This window comes from Mirounga leonina, unplaced genomic scaffold (assembly GCF_011800145.1).
Source record: "Mirounga leonina isolate KUSES-001 unplaced genomic scaffold, KU_Mleo_1.0 Mir_100662, whole genome shotgun sequence".
Classification (NCBI taxonomy): domain Eukaryota; kingdom Metazoa; phylum Chordata; class Mammalia; order Carnivora; family Phocidae; genus Mirounga; species Mirounga leonina.
In genome coordinates this window covers 12,907-29,308 of record NW_023269987.1, presented here as the reverse complement: position 1 = coordinate 29,308, position 16,402 = coordinate 12,907, and the positions used below count along the sequence as shown (strand labels likewise).

The 16,402-nt window shown below is 46.9% G+C and overlaps 1 protein-coding gene across 1 annotated transcript in view; it reads left to right on the top strand.

Annotated features, from left to right (window-relative positions):
- Positions 1–327: 327 nt before the first annotated feature.
- Positions 328–16,402, top strand: part of LOC118021557 (rod cGMP-specific 3',5'-cyclic phosphodiesterase subunit beta) — a 28,804-nt gene continuing 12,729 nt past the window's right edge. Inside the window, exons 1-2 of the mRNA XM_035022026.1 lie at positions 328–423; positions 741–830. Of these exons, the coding sequence (XP_034877917.1) occupies positions 343–423; positions 741–830 (171 nt within the window). The 5' untranslated portion in view covers positions 328–342. The remainder of the gene's footprint in view (positions 424–740; positions 831–16,402) is intronic.

The window sequence follows — 16,402 nt, the reverse complement described above, 5'->3', positions numbered from 1 at the left end:
GTGAGGACTCAGCAAAGTCTGTGATCGAGGGCTGGGGTTAGTGGCTCTGAGTGGGGGGATAGAGGCTGGAGCCACAAGGACAGGCCATGGGCCATGTGCTCTTATGCTTCCTGGGCTCCTGATGCCTGGGGCAGGGCCACCTGGGGCTCAGCACTGGCCTGGGCGGTGGCCTCCGTGGAGCTTAGCCCTGCCCCCCACTGGGTCGGGGGGGAGCCAGGGCTCCAGGTCTACAGACTGACGGCCTCTCTTTTCTCTCCTCTTGCTGCCCAGTGCCCCCACTTCAGCTCCTTTGCTGATGAGCTGACCGACTACGTGACAAAGAACATTCTGGCCACACCCATCATGAACGGCAAAGATGTCGTGGCTGTCATCATGGCCGTGAACAAGCTCAACGGCCCATGTTTCACAAGTGAAGACGAAGACGTGAGTGTTGGGGGGCCTTCTGGGCGTGCACGCCTCTGTACGTGGGCCAGCTCTGTCCCCGGTCTGTCCTGTGCTGGCGGGTGGTGCGTGCTCCCCTGAGGCCTGCGTGTCCCTCTCCTGTGCTTGGTTCCACGAGCTCATCTCTGTGTCTCTTGCACACCTGTGTGTGTCTGCACACAAACAGGCCCGTGTGCGCTGACCTCGGTGCCGGGCGTGGGCCCCGTTCCAGGCGGCTGCGTGCCTCTCCACCCTTGCACACCTGAGCACCTTCTGAAAACCGGAGTTTCTGACTACTGTTGCTGTAATTCCTGTTTCAGGTTTTCTTGAAGTACCTGAATTTTGGCACATTAAACCTGAAGATCTACCACCTGAGCTACCTTCACAACTGTGAGACCCGCCGCGGCCAGGTACCTGTCCCGCCCCAGCCTCCCTGCCCTCCGGGACGTCCGAGTGTGTCCAGGCCTCTGTGCTGGTCTCTCTGGACAAAGACAAAGCTCAGCCTGGGCAGGTGCAGGGCCGGCAGCTGCTGGGGCTCCTGGGCTTTTGTGGCTGTGGTGTTGTGAGGGCGCCCGCTGCGCAGGAGAACCATTGCTTCCAGGGCTGGAATCTGCTTCCCCCCCCTCACCTCCCCGCTCAGCGAGGAGGGTGTGGGCCTGATGGGAGTAAGGTGGGGCCTTGTGTTTTGGGAATGGTACAGAGCTGATGGGCACGTGAGGTAGGTCCCCTCTGTGTCCTCCTGCCTCAGTCTCCGGCCCACTGGAGGACTGGAAGACAGTGAGTGGGCCCTGGGAGAGGACAAAAAGTCCCTCTGGGCCTGGGGCTGGGAAAGCTGTATAAGATGTGGCCTTTGGGCTAAGCCTTAGAAGATGTGGAGAGTGACATGGTCACTCCCCGCCCTCCCTGCTTTCTGTTCCGTCTGCAAATGCTGTGTGCATCCTGGTCACCTGCTGTAAACGTGCTTAAAATGATGAGAGGTTCCTCTGCTCAGCTCAGCATCTAGAAAGGCTATTTCGGTGCCCCCTCCTGACCCATGGGCTGTAGAAGGAGCAGCCTGAGCAGGGGGTCTGGGATTCCCTGAGGTTATCTCTTGACCATAGGCCAGCCCCACTGACTGGGGAGGAAAAAAAAGCCTCTGAGAGAGATACCGCCCACAGGCCATGGTTGTGCCGCAGGGCAGTGGGAGGACCCCTGGGGGAGGACAGGAGGGTACCCTGGGCAGAGGGAAGAACATGGCCTGAGGCCTTGGATGAAGTGATGGCACAGTGGGGGTTGGTCAGACAGGGCTCAGGGCCAACTGGGGAGCAGTGAAGGTCTGTGAGGCCGGCCTGACACATGAGACTGGCTTCTAGAAAGGCCTCCAGGTGCACTGTCCTGTTTGGGGGGAAGTCACTGTGAGCCCCACACTGCAGGAAGAGGGTTCTTCACTGGAGATATGTCTCCTTTCACCCTTTATCAATTTATATTATCATTTGTTTACATCCATCTGGAGTCATGGGTGTTTAGGTTATAACCCTGGTCAACTTGATTGATTTTGTCATTCAGTCTGTTCTGACTGTAGCCACTGGGAGACCCTCAGTGGGCTCCCCTGCCGTCTGACATAACCCATCAACTCATCACTCTGGGTGTTTTCTGTGAGTTGGGTTGGCGGATGGGTAGGTTTGCTGGTTTCCGGCAAGGGGGGGGACGGGTTGCACATTCCGTGCTTTCTGTCACAACCAGATGCTCCAGACTCATTTGTGTATTTCCTGTGTGGCCCTGGAATCAGCAGTCCCTCAAGGATCTCCACTGCTTTAATTGGGGAACGGTCCTAGAAGCAGCGACCTGGGCACTGGGTGTGCTCTTGGCTACTGGGGTGTCGGAGCAAGGGAATGCATGTGCACCTGCTAGCCTGTGCACAGAACATCTGCACATCTACATGTACACGAACTCGTGTGCAGCTAAACTTGAGTTCCCACTGGTGTCTCCACATGGATCATTCTGGCTCCCCCCGCTTGCTGGCAGGCAAGTTTCCACTCCAACAGTGAGATAGATACCTGGCTCCCATCATCCACCACTCATTTACTTAAGTGTTCAATTCCAGTGTATGTGCACAGCAAGAACAGAATTGTTAACCCGTTCCCCATGGGAAGACAGTGTTCACGGGCAGCTTCTTTTGTCTTTAGTCTTACAGACTCTGCTCATTTCCCAAAATACTTCAATCAGCACCTTTTCTCCGCCTCCTTCAGTGAGGTGGTTTCACAGTTTGATTCTCTTGTCAGAGTCTGCATTCTTTCGTGGAATCGCCCAACCTGCGAAATGACTGTTTTATTGGCACACATTAAGGTTCATCATTTGTGCTATAAATTTCCATAAGCCCAACAAATGTATCACGACAGGTAACTACTGTATCCTACAGAATAATTTCCCTGCCCTAAAAATCCCCTGTGCTCCAGGTGTTCATCCCTCCCTTCCCACCTCCACCGAACGGCTGGCAACCACTGATCTTTTTGCTGTCTCCACAGTTTTGCCTTTTCCAGAATGTCATAGAGTTAGAACCATGCAGTGTGTGGCTTTTTCAGATTGGCTTCTTTCCCTTAGTAAAATGCATTTAAGATGCCTCCATTCCTTTTAATGGCTTGATAGCTCATTTCTTTTTAGTGCTGAATAATATTTCGTTGTCTGGATGGACCACATTCACCTATGAAAGGACATCTTGATTGCTTCCAGTTTGGGGCACTTATGAATAAAATTGCTAGAAACATTTGTGTGCAGGTTTGTGTATATGTATAAGTTTTCAATTCAGTTGAGTATATACCAAGGAGTGCAATTGCTGGATAATATGGTATAATTGTGTTTAACTTTCTGAGAAACTGCCAAAAAGCAATGGTGTCATTTTGCATTCCCATCAACAATGAATGAGAATTCCTATGGCTCTCCATCCTCATCAGTTTTTGGTATTGTCAGTGACTTGGATTTTATTCATTCTAATAGATTGTATCTCATTTTTGTTTTAATTTACAATTCCCTAATGACAAATACCATTGAGCATCTTTTCATATACTTATCTGCCATCCGTATATCTTATTCTTTGGTGAGGCGTCTGTTCAGATCTTTGTCCATTTTTAAATTAGTCTTCTGTTTTCTTATTGTTTTAAGTATTTGTAAATTTTGGATACAAGTCCTTTATCAGATTTGTGTTTTGCAAATATTCTTTCCAAGGGTATAGCTCGTTTCCTCATTCTCTTAACAGTGCATTTGGAAAAACAGAAGTTTTAAATTTTATTTTATTTTTTTGAAGATTTTATTTATTTATTTGACAGAGAGAGAGAGAGCCAGAGAGGGAAAACAAGCAGGGGGAGTGGGAGAAGGAGAAGCAGGCTCCCAACTGAGCAGGGAGCCTGATGCGGGGCTCGATCCCAGGACCCTAGGATCATGACCTGAGCCGAAGGCAGACGCTTAACCGAATGAGCCACCCAGGCGCCCCAGAAGTTTTAAAATTTTTTTTTAAGATTTTTATTTATTTGCGAGAGAGAGAATGAGAGACAGAGAGCATGACAGGGAGGAGGGTCAGAGGGAGAAGCAGACTCCCTGCTGAGCAGGAAGCCCGATGTGGGACTCGATCCCGGGACTCCAGGATCATGACCCGAGCCGAAGGCAGTCGCTTAACCAACTGAGCCACCCAGGCACCCTAGTTTTAAATTTTAATAAAGTCCAACTTATTAATTTTTCTTTCATGAAGTGTAGTTAGGTGTTATATCTTAAAACTCATTACTATGTCCATCAATAGATGGATGAATGGATAAAGTCACAGAATATTATTCAGCCATAAAAAAGAATGAAATCTTGCCACTTGCAACAACATGGATGCGCTAGAGAGTATAATGCTAAACAAAATCAGTCAGAGAAATACAAATACCATATGATCTCACTCATATGTGGAATTTAAGAAAGAAAACAAACAAGCAAAGGGGAAAAACCAAGAAACAGACTCTTAACTATAGAGAAAAAAACTGACAGTTCCCAACGGGGAGGTGAGGGGTAGGTGAAATAGGTGATGGGAACTAAGGAGGGCGCTTGTCTTGATGAGTTTCGGTGTTGTTTGGAAGTGTTGAATCACTGTATTGTACACCTGAAACTAATAGAGCACCGTGTGTTCACCAACTGGAATTAAAACAACAACTTTTTTTAAAAAACCTCATCACCAAACTCAGGGTCACCATATTTTCTTCTTTGTCATCTTCTAAGAGTTTTATAGTTAGGTCTATGAGTTAATATTTATGAAAGCTGTAGGGTCTGGATCTAGATACACTTGTTTGCATGTAGATATCAAATTGTGCAAAACTATCCTTTCTCCATTGAATTGCCTTTGTTCCTTCATCAAACTGCAGTTGTGTGGGTCTATTTCTGGGTTCTCTATTCTGTTTTATTGCTCTATGCATCTATTTTTTCACTAATACCATAGAGTCTTGATCATTATAGATTTATAGTCTTGAAATCAGAAATATCAATTCTCCAACTTTATTGTCTTACAGTATTACGCTGGCTGTTGCATGGGTGGGGGGGAGGGGCCTTTCCATATAAACTTTATTTTTTTTTTTTTAAGATTTTATTTATTTATTCATGAGAGACAGAGGGACAGAGGCAGAGGAGGAGCAGGTTCCCTGTGGAGCAGGGAGCCCGACACGGGGCTCGATCCCAGGCCCCTGGGATCATGACCTGAGCCGAAGGCAGATGCTTAACGACTGAGCCACCCAGGCGTCCCTCCATATAAACTTTAAATCAGTTTGTCCATATCCACAAAATAGCTTGCTGGTATTTTAATTGGGACTGCATTTGTTAATTTGTACCTAAGTATTTCATTTTTATGCTAATATAAGTGATTTTGTGTTCTTAATTTCAAGTTCCAGTTATGTATTGCTGATATAAAGAAAAATGACTGACTTTCGTATATTAACCTTATATCCTGTGACCTTAAAACAATCACTTATTAGTTCCAGGAAGATTTTTTAAATTGATTCCTTGGTTATTTTCACATAGACAATCATGTCATCTGCAAACTAAGACAGTTTTATTCCTTCTTTCCCAATCTATATACATCATATTTCTTTTTTTTTATCATTGCACTTGCTAGGACTTCCAGTACAATGTTGAATATGAGTGGTGAGAGGGGGCACCCTTGCCATATTCCCAATATTAAGAGGGAAACATCTAGTTTCTCACCATTAAGTTTGATGCTTGCTAAAGGGTTTTGTTGAATTTTCATCTAGCTAAGGAAGCTTCTTTCTATTTGGCATAGAGTTTTTATTCTGAATGCGTGTTGGATTTTTGTCAAATACTTTTTTTCCATCAACTGATATGAAGGTATTATTTTTTCTTCTTTAGCCTGTTAATGTGGTAGATTATATTAATTGATTTTCAAATATTGAGCCCGCCTTGTATACCTGGGATAAATCCCACTTACTCATAGAGTATACTTATTTTTATACTTCATTGGATTGGTTTGCTAATATTTTATTAAGAATTTTTGCATCTATGTTCATAAGAGAATTTGGTCTATAGTTTTTCTTTCTTGTGATGTCTTTTTAAAAATATTTTATTTATTCATTTAAAAGAGAGAGAGCAAGAGAGGGAAGGAGCACAAACGGGGGGAGAGGCAGAGGGAGAGGGAGAAGCAGACTCCCCACTTAGCTGGGAGCCTGATGTGGGGCTTGATCCCAGGACTTGCAGATCATGACCCAAGCGGAAGGCAGATGCTTAACCATCTGAGCCACCCAGGTGCCCCTCTTGTGATGTCTTTATCTGGTTTTGGTATTAGGTAATGTTGGCCTCATAGAATGGGTTAAGAAGTGTTCCCTCTGCTTCTATTTTTTTTTTTTTTAAGAGATTGTAGTGAATTGAGCAAATTTCTTCCCTATGTTTGGTAGAAAATTCATCAATGAATTCATCAAGGACTGGTGCTTCCTTTTTTTTTTTTTTTAAAGATTTTATTTATTTATTTGACAGAGAGATAGAGAGAGAGCACAGATAGGCAGAGTGGCAGGCAGAGGGAGAAGCAGGCTCTCTGCTGAGCAGAGAGCCCGATGCAGAGCTCGATCCCAGGGCCCTGGGATCATGAGCTGAGCTGAAGGCAGACGCTTAACCGAATGAGCCACTCAGGCGCCCCTGGTGCTTTCTTTTTTGAAGATTATTAATTATTATTCCAATATCTTTAATACATATAGTTCTGTTCAGATTATTCTATTTCACCTTATATGAGTGTTGATAGTTTGTGTCTTTCAAGGCATTGAAAACTTCATTTTATCTAAGTTGTTACATTTTGGGGCTCAGTGTTGTTCTTAATGTTTTTTTTTTTTCCTTCTGCTTGCTTTAGGCTTACATTGATTTTCCTTTTCTAGTTTCCTAAAATTAGGTTATTGGTTTTGGATCTTGCTTCTCCTCTATTATGTCCATTTAATGTTGTAAACATCCCTCTAAGCACCACTTTCACTGCATCCCACAAATTTTAATAAGCTGTATTTTTGTTTTCATTTAGTTCAAACTCTTTATAAATTTCTTTGGAGACTTCTTCTTTGACCCATGTATTATTTAGAAGAGTTCTGTCTCATATATTTTGGAATTTTCTAGCTACTTTCTATTTAATTTCCGATCCCTAGTTTAATTCTGCTGGGGTATGATAATACATTCGTTACGATTTTTATTCCATATTTGTTAAGATGTGTTTTACAGACCAGAATATGGTCTATTTCGGTGAGTGCTCCATGTGATCTTGAAAGAACGTATATTCTGCTGTTGTTGGATGGAGTGGTCTGTTGATGTGCATTATCTCCAGCACTGTTTAGTTCAACCCCTCTTACTGATTTGCTGCCTGCGGTTTCTCTCAATTACTGAAAGAAGAGTACTGAAGTTAACCGACTAGTGAGTTTATCTATTGCTCCCTCAAGTTTTATCAGTTTTTGCTTCATGCAGTTTGATGCTCTCTACTTAGGTCCATACACGTTAAGGAAGTTATCTCCTTGGAGAACCGACCCCCGGTATCATTAGGTAGTGTCCCCTTTTACCCCTGATCATTCTCCTTCTTCTGAAGTCTGCTTTGTCTACAAGTGACGGTGACACAGCAACTGTGACTTCTTTTGATTGCTGTTAGCGTCGTGTATATTTCTCCCTCTCTTTACTTTCTTCCCAGCTATTTTTGCTGTGGTAAAAGGCACATAACGTAGAACTCACTATCTTAACCATTTTTAAGCCTCCAGTTCAATGGTATTAAGTACATTCATAATGTGTAACCATCACTACCACCATCTCCAGACTCTTCGCAGAGTCCCAAACTGAAACTCTAACCTCATTAAATACCAGCTCCCCGGCCCCGGCCGCCAGCCCCTGGCACCCATCGTTCTACTTTCTGCCTCTGTGATTCTGACTACTCTAAGCACCTTATATAAATGGGAGCATACGGTATTTTTCTTTTTGTGACTGGTTTGTTTCATTTACTGTAAAGTCCTTGAGGTCCATCCATTTTGTAGCTGGTGTCCGAATTTCTTTCTTTTTAAGACTGAATAATATTCCATTATCTGGATAGACCACATTTTGCTATCCTTTTATCTATCAGTGGACACTTAGGTTGCTTCCATATTTTAACTATTGTGAATAACACTGTTATGAGTATGAGTGCACAAACATCTCTTTGAGACCCTGCTTTTGGTTCTTTTGAGTACATACCCAGAAGTGGAGTTGCTGGGTCATAGGGTAGTTCTATTTTTAATTTTTGAGGAAATTTCATACTGTTCTCCACAGTGGCTGCACCATTTTCCATTTTCACCAACAGTACGCAGGGTTCCAATTTCTCCACATCCTCTCCAACACTTGATATTTTCTGTGTGTTTTTATAGTAGCCATGCTAGTGGGTATGAGGTGGTTCTTTATTGTGGTTCTGGTTTGCATTGCCCTAAGATTAGTAATATTGGTCATCCTTTCATTGGCCATCTGTGTATCTTCTTTGGAATGTCTGTTTAAGTCCTTTGCCCATTTTTTTATCTGGTTATTTGGTTTTTTGTTGTTGAGTTTTAGGGATTCTTTACATATTCTGCATATTCATCTCTTATGAGATATATGATTTACAAATATTTTCTCCCATTCTGTGGGTTACCCTTTTACCTTTATTGCACAGAAGTTTTTAATTTTCAGAAAGTCCAATTTGTTTATTTTTTCTTTTGTTGACTGTGCCTTTGCTGCCCTATTCAAGAAATCATTGCCAACCCAGTGTCAAGAAGCTTTTGTCTTATGTTTTGTTTTAAGAGTTTTCTAGTTATAGGTCTTATATTTAGGTCCTTCACTCATTTTTAGTTAATTTTTGCAAATGATGTGAGGTAAGGATCCACCTTCATTCTTTTGCATGGGGATATCCAGTTTTCCCAACACCATTTGTTCAAAAACTATCTTTTCCCCCACTGAATGATCTTGGCAACCTTGTTGATAATCATTTGACCATTTATGTGTGGGTTTATTTTTGGACTCTCTGTTCTGTTCCGTTGATCTATATGTCTGTCTTTATGCCAGCATCACACTGTTTTGATTAAGGTAGCTTTGTAGCCCGTCTTGACTTAGGAAGTATGAGTCCTCCTCTTTGTTCTGCTTTTCAAAGATTGGCTATTCAGGGCCCTTGAGATTCCATATGCATTTTAGGATTTTTTTTTTATTTCTGCAAAAATCATTTAAATTTAGATAGAGATTAAATTGAATCTTTCGGTCACTTTGGGTGATCTGATATTGTAACAATATTAAGTCTTCCAATTCATGACTAAGACGTGTCTTTCTATTTATTTATGTCTTCTTTAATTTATTTCAGCAATGTTTTCTAGCTTTTGTTGTTACAATAATGCTAACTTTTATAACTGCCCATGTATTTACCTTTATTGAAATCTTTATTTCTTCATACATCTTTGAGTCCCTTTCTTGTGTCCATCATTTCAGCTGCAGGACTTCCCTTTAACATTTCTTGCAGGGCAGGTCTAGTGGTGACAAATGCCCTCAGCTTCTGTTTACCTGGGAATGTCTTAATTTCTCTCTCAATTTTGAAGGACAGCTTGCCAGATATAGGATTCTTGGTTGAGAGCCTTTTTTTTTTTTTTAATTTTAGAACTTGATTATGTCAACCCATTGTCTTCAAACCTCCAAACAAAATTCCTGATGAGAAATCTGCAGACAGCCTTAGTGAGGATCCCTTGTATGCGACAAGTCACCTTTCTTGCTGTTTTCAAGGTTCTCTTTGTCTTGGCTTTGGACAGTTTGATTATAATGTGTCTTGGTGTGGGTGTTTTTAGTTCATCTTGCTTGGAGTTTGTTGAGCTTCTTGGATGTTAATATCCATGTATTTCATTAAGTTCAGGGGGTTTCCAGCCATTTTTCTCCAAACACCCTCTCTGTGTATCCCTCTGCCCTAGCAGGGTCTAGCCCACCTCCCTTGGGGCTGAAGTCCTGAGTTGCTCTCATTCTGCCCTTGCTCTGTAGCCTCCTATTCTCCCAGGAATGGATAATGCTACTTCCTCTCAGTCAGGCCCCTTAACTTCATTGCTGTGAGGACATTTTGCCAATTCTTATCAGCAGCATCTCCAAACACTGACCTTAGGCCAGGATTCAAATCCAACCCCATACATCCCAGGTGTGGGGCTTGGAGAGGCAAGTCTGGGAACATTTTCTTGACCCTGTCCCACCACACACACTTTCCCCACTGGGTATTGCCCACAAGTGGGGGGAGGGGGTGCAGTTCACGCCAAGAAAGTTACATCTCAGGGGAAGCCAAGTTTTTAATCCTCCACCTGTCATGTGTTGAGCCCCCACTTCCCTCTCCAACTATCCCCGCTTGACTGCTTCCCTTTATAAACACAAATCAGGGCCCTGTCTGCCACAGTCATGGACACATCTCAGGATCCTTCTCCTTCTGCATCTTGTCAGCCCACTCCCACTCAGCACTCCCACTCAGCAGTCAGAGCCATACTTTGAAAACTTAAGTCAGGTCACTGGGTGGCCTCAGGGACACCTGCAGTCCTCTCCCCCTCCTGGCTCTCCCCACCCCTTGCTCCATCCCAGCCATTGTCCCCCATAGGGGCCTTTACACCTGCAGGTCCCTCTGCCAGGAACACTGTTTCCACACACCTTTTGGCTCCTCTGCAGAGAGATGTCCCCTGCCCTGAGTACCCCCACTTGAGCCCCGCATTCCCTACCCAACCCTGCGTCCTGTATTTCCTCTGTATTCCCTACATCTCCTTGTAACAAGCCGTAGGACTGTTCATTCTGCTCATGTTCTAGCTCCCCCCTGCCCCCACTTAGAGGTGAATTCTAAGACTCAGGGATTTTTGTCTGTTCTGTTGTCCGGTTATCCCAGATCTAAACCAGACAATAAGTGTCATTCCACCAAATGAATTGCCAATGCTTAGGGAATATGGACTACCTGGAAATGCATGGTTTCCAGCTCCTCAGACCGCACACATGCACACATGTACTTTAAGACAGAGTTCTAACGTGGACTTCCAACGATAGACATCCATGCCTCAGTCGTGTGCTTTGATTTCCTACTCAGACATCACCTAGTCCTAGTAGAAGGCAGTTTCTGATACCTCATACTATGAACGACATTTTTAAGAACGCTAATTTTAATTTGCACAAAGCACAGGGCTCTACCTCACAGCCCTTTTTGGAGAGAAAGGTAGAGAGATCTACCTTTCTCTCCAAAGAGACCAAACTTCGGCCAGTGATTAAAGACCGGCATCCACACAGTTTGCAGTTGAGCCTGGTGCCTGCTCCTTTCTTTCTCTCCTCCTCGTGTTGCGGGAGGACAGGTACCTGGGAATTAAAGCGGTTCTCATGCAGAACTTGTCCCTGCCTTCCTTAAACCTTAGCAGCTCTTCAGGGTCCTAACAACCCCTCAGCAGGGCTATGGCCCCTCAGACCTGCCCTCCATCCTCCAGTCAAGAACTACTGAGCACCCGGAGCGCCTGGGTGGCTCAGTTGGTTAAGCGACTGCTTTCGGCTCAGGTCATGATCCTGGAGTCCCGGGATCGAGTCCCGCATCGGGCTCCCTGCTCGGCAGGGAGTCTGCTTCTCCCTCTGACCCTCCTCCCTCTCATGCTCTCTGTCTGTCATTCTCTCTGTCTCAAATAAATAAATAAAATCTTAAAAAAAAAAAAAAAAAGAACTACTGAGCACCCTTCTTGCAGACTTCACTCAGGGGCTTCTGCTGATGCCTTCCTGAAAGCAGCTAAGCCACTTTGGCGAGAGGTAACAGAAGCGATAAGGTAAACATTAGGTTCGGCCAGGGATGTTGGAATTTCTCCCTGATCTACTGCTTCACACTGATCAGTTCAGCTGAATGATTCCCACTGGTCAACCGTCCAGATTGCACCAAAAGCTAGATGAAGGGCCCCATTGGTGAGGGTTCTGGCCTCTCTGACCTCCTAGGCTGCCCATGTGCCCATGGCCTGCTGGCTCACTGTGAAGACCAGAGGACATGCACTGCCCCTCCCAGGACAGGACAGTTTCAGAAGGCCATATAGACAGCACACGTGCTCAACTGCTGGCCTCATATTCTTGTTATGTGAGCAAGTGGAAATGCTCAGAAGTCAGGATATGTGAGTCTGGAAGCAAAGGGGGGGCTGGCATGCCTCTCCGCCCTGGGCAGTGAAGCCCCCACCGTGATATCGCTGGACACAGTTGGGAAGAGACGTGCCATAGAGCAGATCATCTTCCCACCATAAGTAACCTCAGGAGCATGGATAATAGTGAACTATAGTGAAATAACAAGGAAACAATGAGGTTGCGTACTTATACCTTTGCCTTAACATAATTTTCTTAATTGTTAAGTTCACATCATTTAACTTTAATAATGGCTGGGTTTAATAACTGGCCCTCAAAATTCCTGATGATTGAACAACCAGCTCTCAGGAGCTTACCACTCAGTAAGAGCCCTGGGAGCCAAGGCCGACTGGAGTTCACTGGGTCACCTTTCCTGTCTGCCCTCCACCTCCCAGGCATCCTGACACACCCCTCCTGGAGTGTGAGTGTCAGGCTGGGCCTCGAAAGGCCAGCCTTCTCCTTCCAAAGGCTTTGCAAGCTGTGTTGTCTGTCCCCAAATGCAGTTGGATGCCCCTTATTTCCAAAGTCAGCAGGGGGCCCCTCACCGTTGCCCCCAGGTTTCTCATTTTGGAGCATGAATCCATGAAGGGCAACACCTCAGCACCCAGGTGACCATGGCTCCTGGCCACTCAATCACCTAGGGTTTGGTTCACATAACAAGTGGTGGCACTGGGTGCTGTGTGTTGAGGACAGGCTTAAGGACAAGAGGGGTGACCACTCCCCAGGGAGGGCTCAAGGCCCAAAAGATGAGGTGTGAGTTGCACCCTGAAAGAGGGGACAGGGGAAAGGCAGAGGCCTTTGGTGAGCCACACAAGGCCCTAGTCTGCCTCAACAAGTTTCCTATATTTTAAAGACGAGATTTCACTTAAGAATCTGAGTTTCTAACTTGTCTTGAAAGTCTGAGGCCTGGGCGCCTGGGTGGCTCGGTTGGTTAAGCGACTGCCTTCGGCTCAGGTCATGATCCTGGAGTCCCATGATCAAGTCCTGCATTGGGCTTCCTGCTCAGTGGGGAGTCTACTTCTCCCTCTGACCCTACCCCCTCTCATGTGCTCTCTCTCTCTCTCTCATTCTCGCTCTCTCAAATAAATGAATAAATAACATCTTTTAAAAAAAAAAAGAAAGAAAGAAAGAAAGAAAGTCTGAGGCCTGGAGTGCCTGGGTGGCACACTCTTGATTTCGGCTCAGGTCTTAATCTCAGGGTCGTGAGTTCAAGCCCCTCATTGGGCTCCACACTGGGTGTGGAGTCTGCTGTAAAAAAAAGGAGGGGGGGCGCCTGGGTGGCTCAAATGGTTAAGCATCTGCCTTCAGGTCAGGTCGTGGTCCCGGGGTCCTGGGATCAAACCCCACATCGGGCTCCCTGTTCAGCGGGAAGTCTGCTTCTCCCTCTCCCTCTGCTTCTCCCCCTGCTTGTGCTGTCTTGCTTTCTGTCAAATAAATAAATAAAATTTAAAAAAAAAAAAGAAAGAAAGAAAGTCTGAGGCCCATCCACTGGTCCTTATGGCGGTTCCCTGAGGGTTCTGGCCTGCTAATCTCTAGCAAGCAACATGGAGGGTGTCAGCCAGGGTCCAGGCCCTCCTTGGTCTGGAGGCCGGGGCAGAGAGAGGCTGTCCTGGGAATGGGATGAGCAGGAGCAGGCTCAGAAGCTCCCAGGTTGGGTCTAGGCAGTGGTTGAGAGGGTGTCCAGGCGGCCCAAACCACTGGAGATTCAGGAAGAACCAGCCCAGAGTGACACAAGACAGGCAGTGCATGAAGACACCTAGATGAAGTTCCAGAACACTCAGGGCTGGAGCTCAGAAGAGCCTGGCAGGGATGGGGAGGGTGCTGTGCTGACCGGGTGCTCCAAAGTCTGACTACACAGGTGCGTGCTGACATGAAATTTCATCCAGCTGTGTCCTACCTCACTTGCTTTCTGTGTGCCGGACTCAACTCAGAAAGCTAAAAAAGAAACGGGAAGAGAGAGGAGGGGCAGAGGCCCTTGGTGAGGTGCCTGAGCCCCTATTTCCTCAGCCATATGAGAACCTGCTTCAGAGCACAGACCAGCACGTGATGACTAGTTCCTGGTCTGATGGGAGCAGGGGAGGGGCAGGGTATGACAGGAGGTGCTCTGCCAGGATGGAGGGATGGGACGAGGCGGGGAGTCAGGGAGAGTGTCCCTTAGGCACTGTGCTGTGAGATACACGGCCTTCTCCTCCCCATTGTCTCCCTCCTGGGGAACAGGCTTTGGGCACCAAAGTATTCAGGTAGCTCAAAAATTAGATGTGCTGCCCAGACACACACCCCCTCCCTGCACTCCAGCAGGACCACGAGATCTCCAGCTGTCCTAGACATCTCTGAGCCCTGGCTTCCCCCCCATTCTTCCTTCTCTGGTGTGTGTTCTGGTCCTAACCAGGGCTTTGTACACAGAGGGCCCTCAGGGAGTATCTGTGGGTTAGACACACAGATGATTAACTCACATGCACACATACACATGCTCACGCTCACACATGGGACTCCTAAAAACTAGGCACTCTTCTGAGAGCCTGACTCCTCTTCCACCATTCTTCCTCCCAGCATCCTGAGGGGAAAACATCATTATCCCCATTTTACAGGTGGGGAGACTGAGGTCTGGAAGTTAGCCAACCTTCCTCAGGTCACAGAGCTGAGGAGAAGCAGATCAGCACCCTTACTCGCTAGGTGTGGAGGAAGAGGGTGAAGAGTTCTGTATCCAAGCCATTAGCCATGGAGGACTGGGGTGCTAAGCCAGCAGCTCAAAGGTGAAGGAGACACAGGGCAGTGCATGAGTGACACAGAGTCCTGCCCTCCCCTGCTGTGCTTGTGCCGACGTCCAGGTAGCATCTGGCTCCAGGACCTGGAATTCAGACAGTCTGCCTTAGAACTTCGAACCTCACAGCCTTCCATGCAATCAACAAACACACAGGTGCAAGGTGCTCAGGTGTGAGGTACTGTGCTAGCCATGGAAAATCTGCACCTTCTGGCCTCATGTGTTGGAGCGGGGAGACAATGAGATTGTGCCTCCATGAGGTCAGAATGAAAAGGTGTTGTAACGATCAGGTTTGGCAGGTGCTCAGGACAGGCCTTCCAAAGATGACTTTAGGCTGAGACTCAAAGATGAGGAAGCCCTGGAATGAGTGCTATGAATACAGAGGACAGAGTTTAATCAAAGGCCCTGTGGTCATTCAGAGTGAGTGCTAAGGGCACATGGGAGTTCCTTGGTGAACGATGGGCAGAGAGGGGGCAGGGCCAGGCCACCAGGAAAGCCTCCTCCACCAGTGGAGAGTGTGGGTGGGAAGAGGTCTCCATGAGCCTTGTACACTAATGGAGAGCATTAGGGTTAAGCTGCCTCCTGGTGAGAGCACTTCAGAGCAAGTGGGGTCTCCAGAGCAAAAGGTAGGGAGCTGCAGAGGGCCTGAGAAGGACTGGCAGGAGGGGAGCCGTGCAAGGAAGAATCATGGTGGCAGGGAAGGCTTGGCCCCAGGCAACACTTATTACAGGCCAGAAGATACGTGAGGTGGTGAGTGGGGCAGCCTAGAGGCACCTGTCTTTGGGCAGTGGCTAAGGAAACCAAGAGACTCGACCCAGGCAAGTGAGGGGAGAGCCTCATGGAGTTCATCTGAGCCTGGCCAGTGATCCTGGACAGCAGCTTGGGGTTCAGTTGTGGGTTGATGTCCTGGGGAGGGCCTGGCCAGGGCTTCACGGAGCATTTCATTGAACTATCACTCTCAACTCATTTTGTGGCATCCAAAATGCACTGAATCCATGCTCTCAAAACCCAGCTTCTCAAGGCTGATTAGGTAAGGGAGGTTGGTCAGAGTTTTGTCTTTAAATTTTATGCATTCACTTTCACTTAATACCCCAGCTTGAGGCCAGCACCGGACAGTAAGTGGCAATGATGTGGCCAAAGCTTGGAGGCTTTACCTTCCAACAGGTTTGGGGGCAGCTGGGTCAAGGAGCAGGTAATCATGTGCTTGGATGAAACCCCGGGTGATGGCACTCTGTGGAGATGCTGTTGGGAGGGGCACCATCAACCAGCGTCCCTCTGGAGCTCTGTGGTCAGATGCATGTGCACATGTGTGCTGGGTGTCGCATAGGTGTGGAGGGGGTATGGCCACAGGTTCACAGGTGTGCCCCCCCACATGCTGCGGTCACATAGGTATGTGTGTTCTGGGGGGTGGCCACAGGTTCACAGGTATGCCCCCCCCAGGTGCTGCTGTGGTCACCCAGGTGTGTGTGGGGGAGAAGTGGCCATCGCTCACTGGTGTCCCCCCCCAGGTGCTGCTGTGATTACCTAGGTGTGTGGGAAGGAGGGATGGCCACAGGCTCACGGGTGTTCCCCCTCCCCCAGGCGCTGCTGTGGGCACCCAGGTGTGTGGGGGGG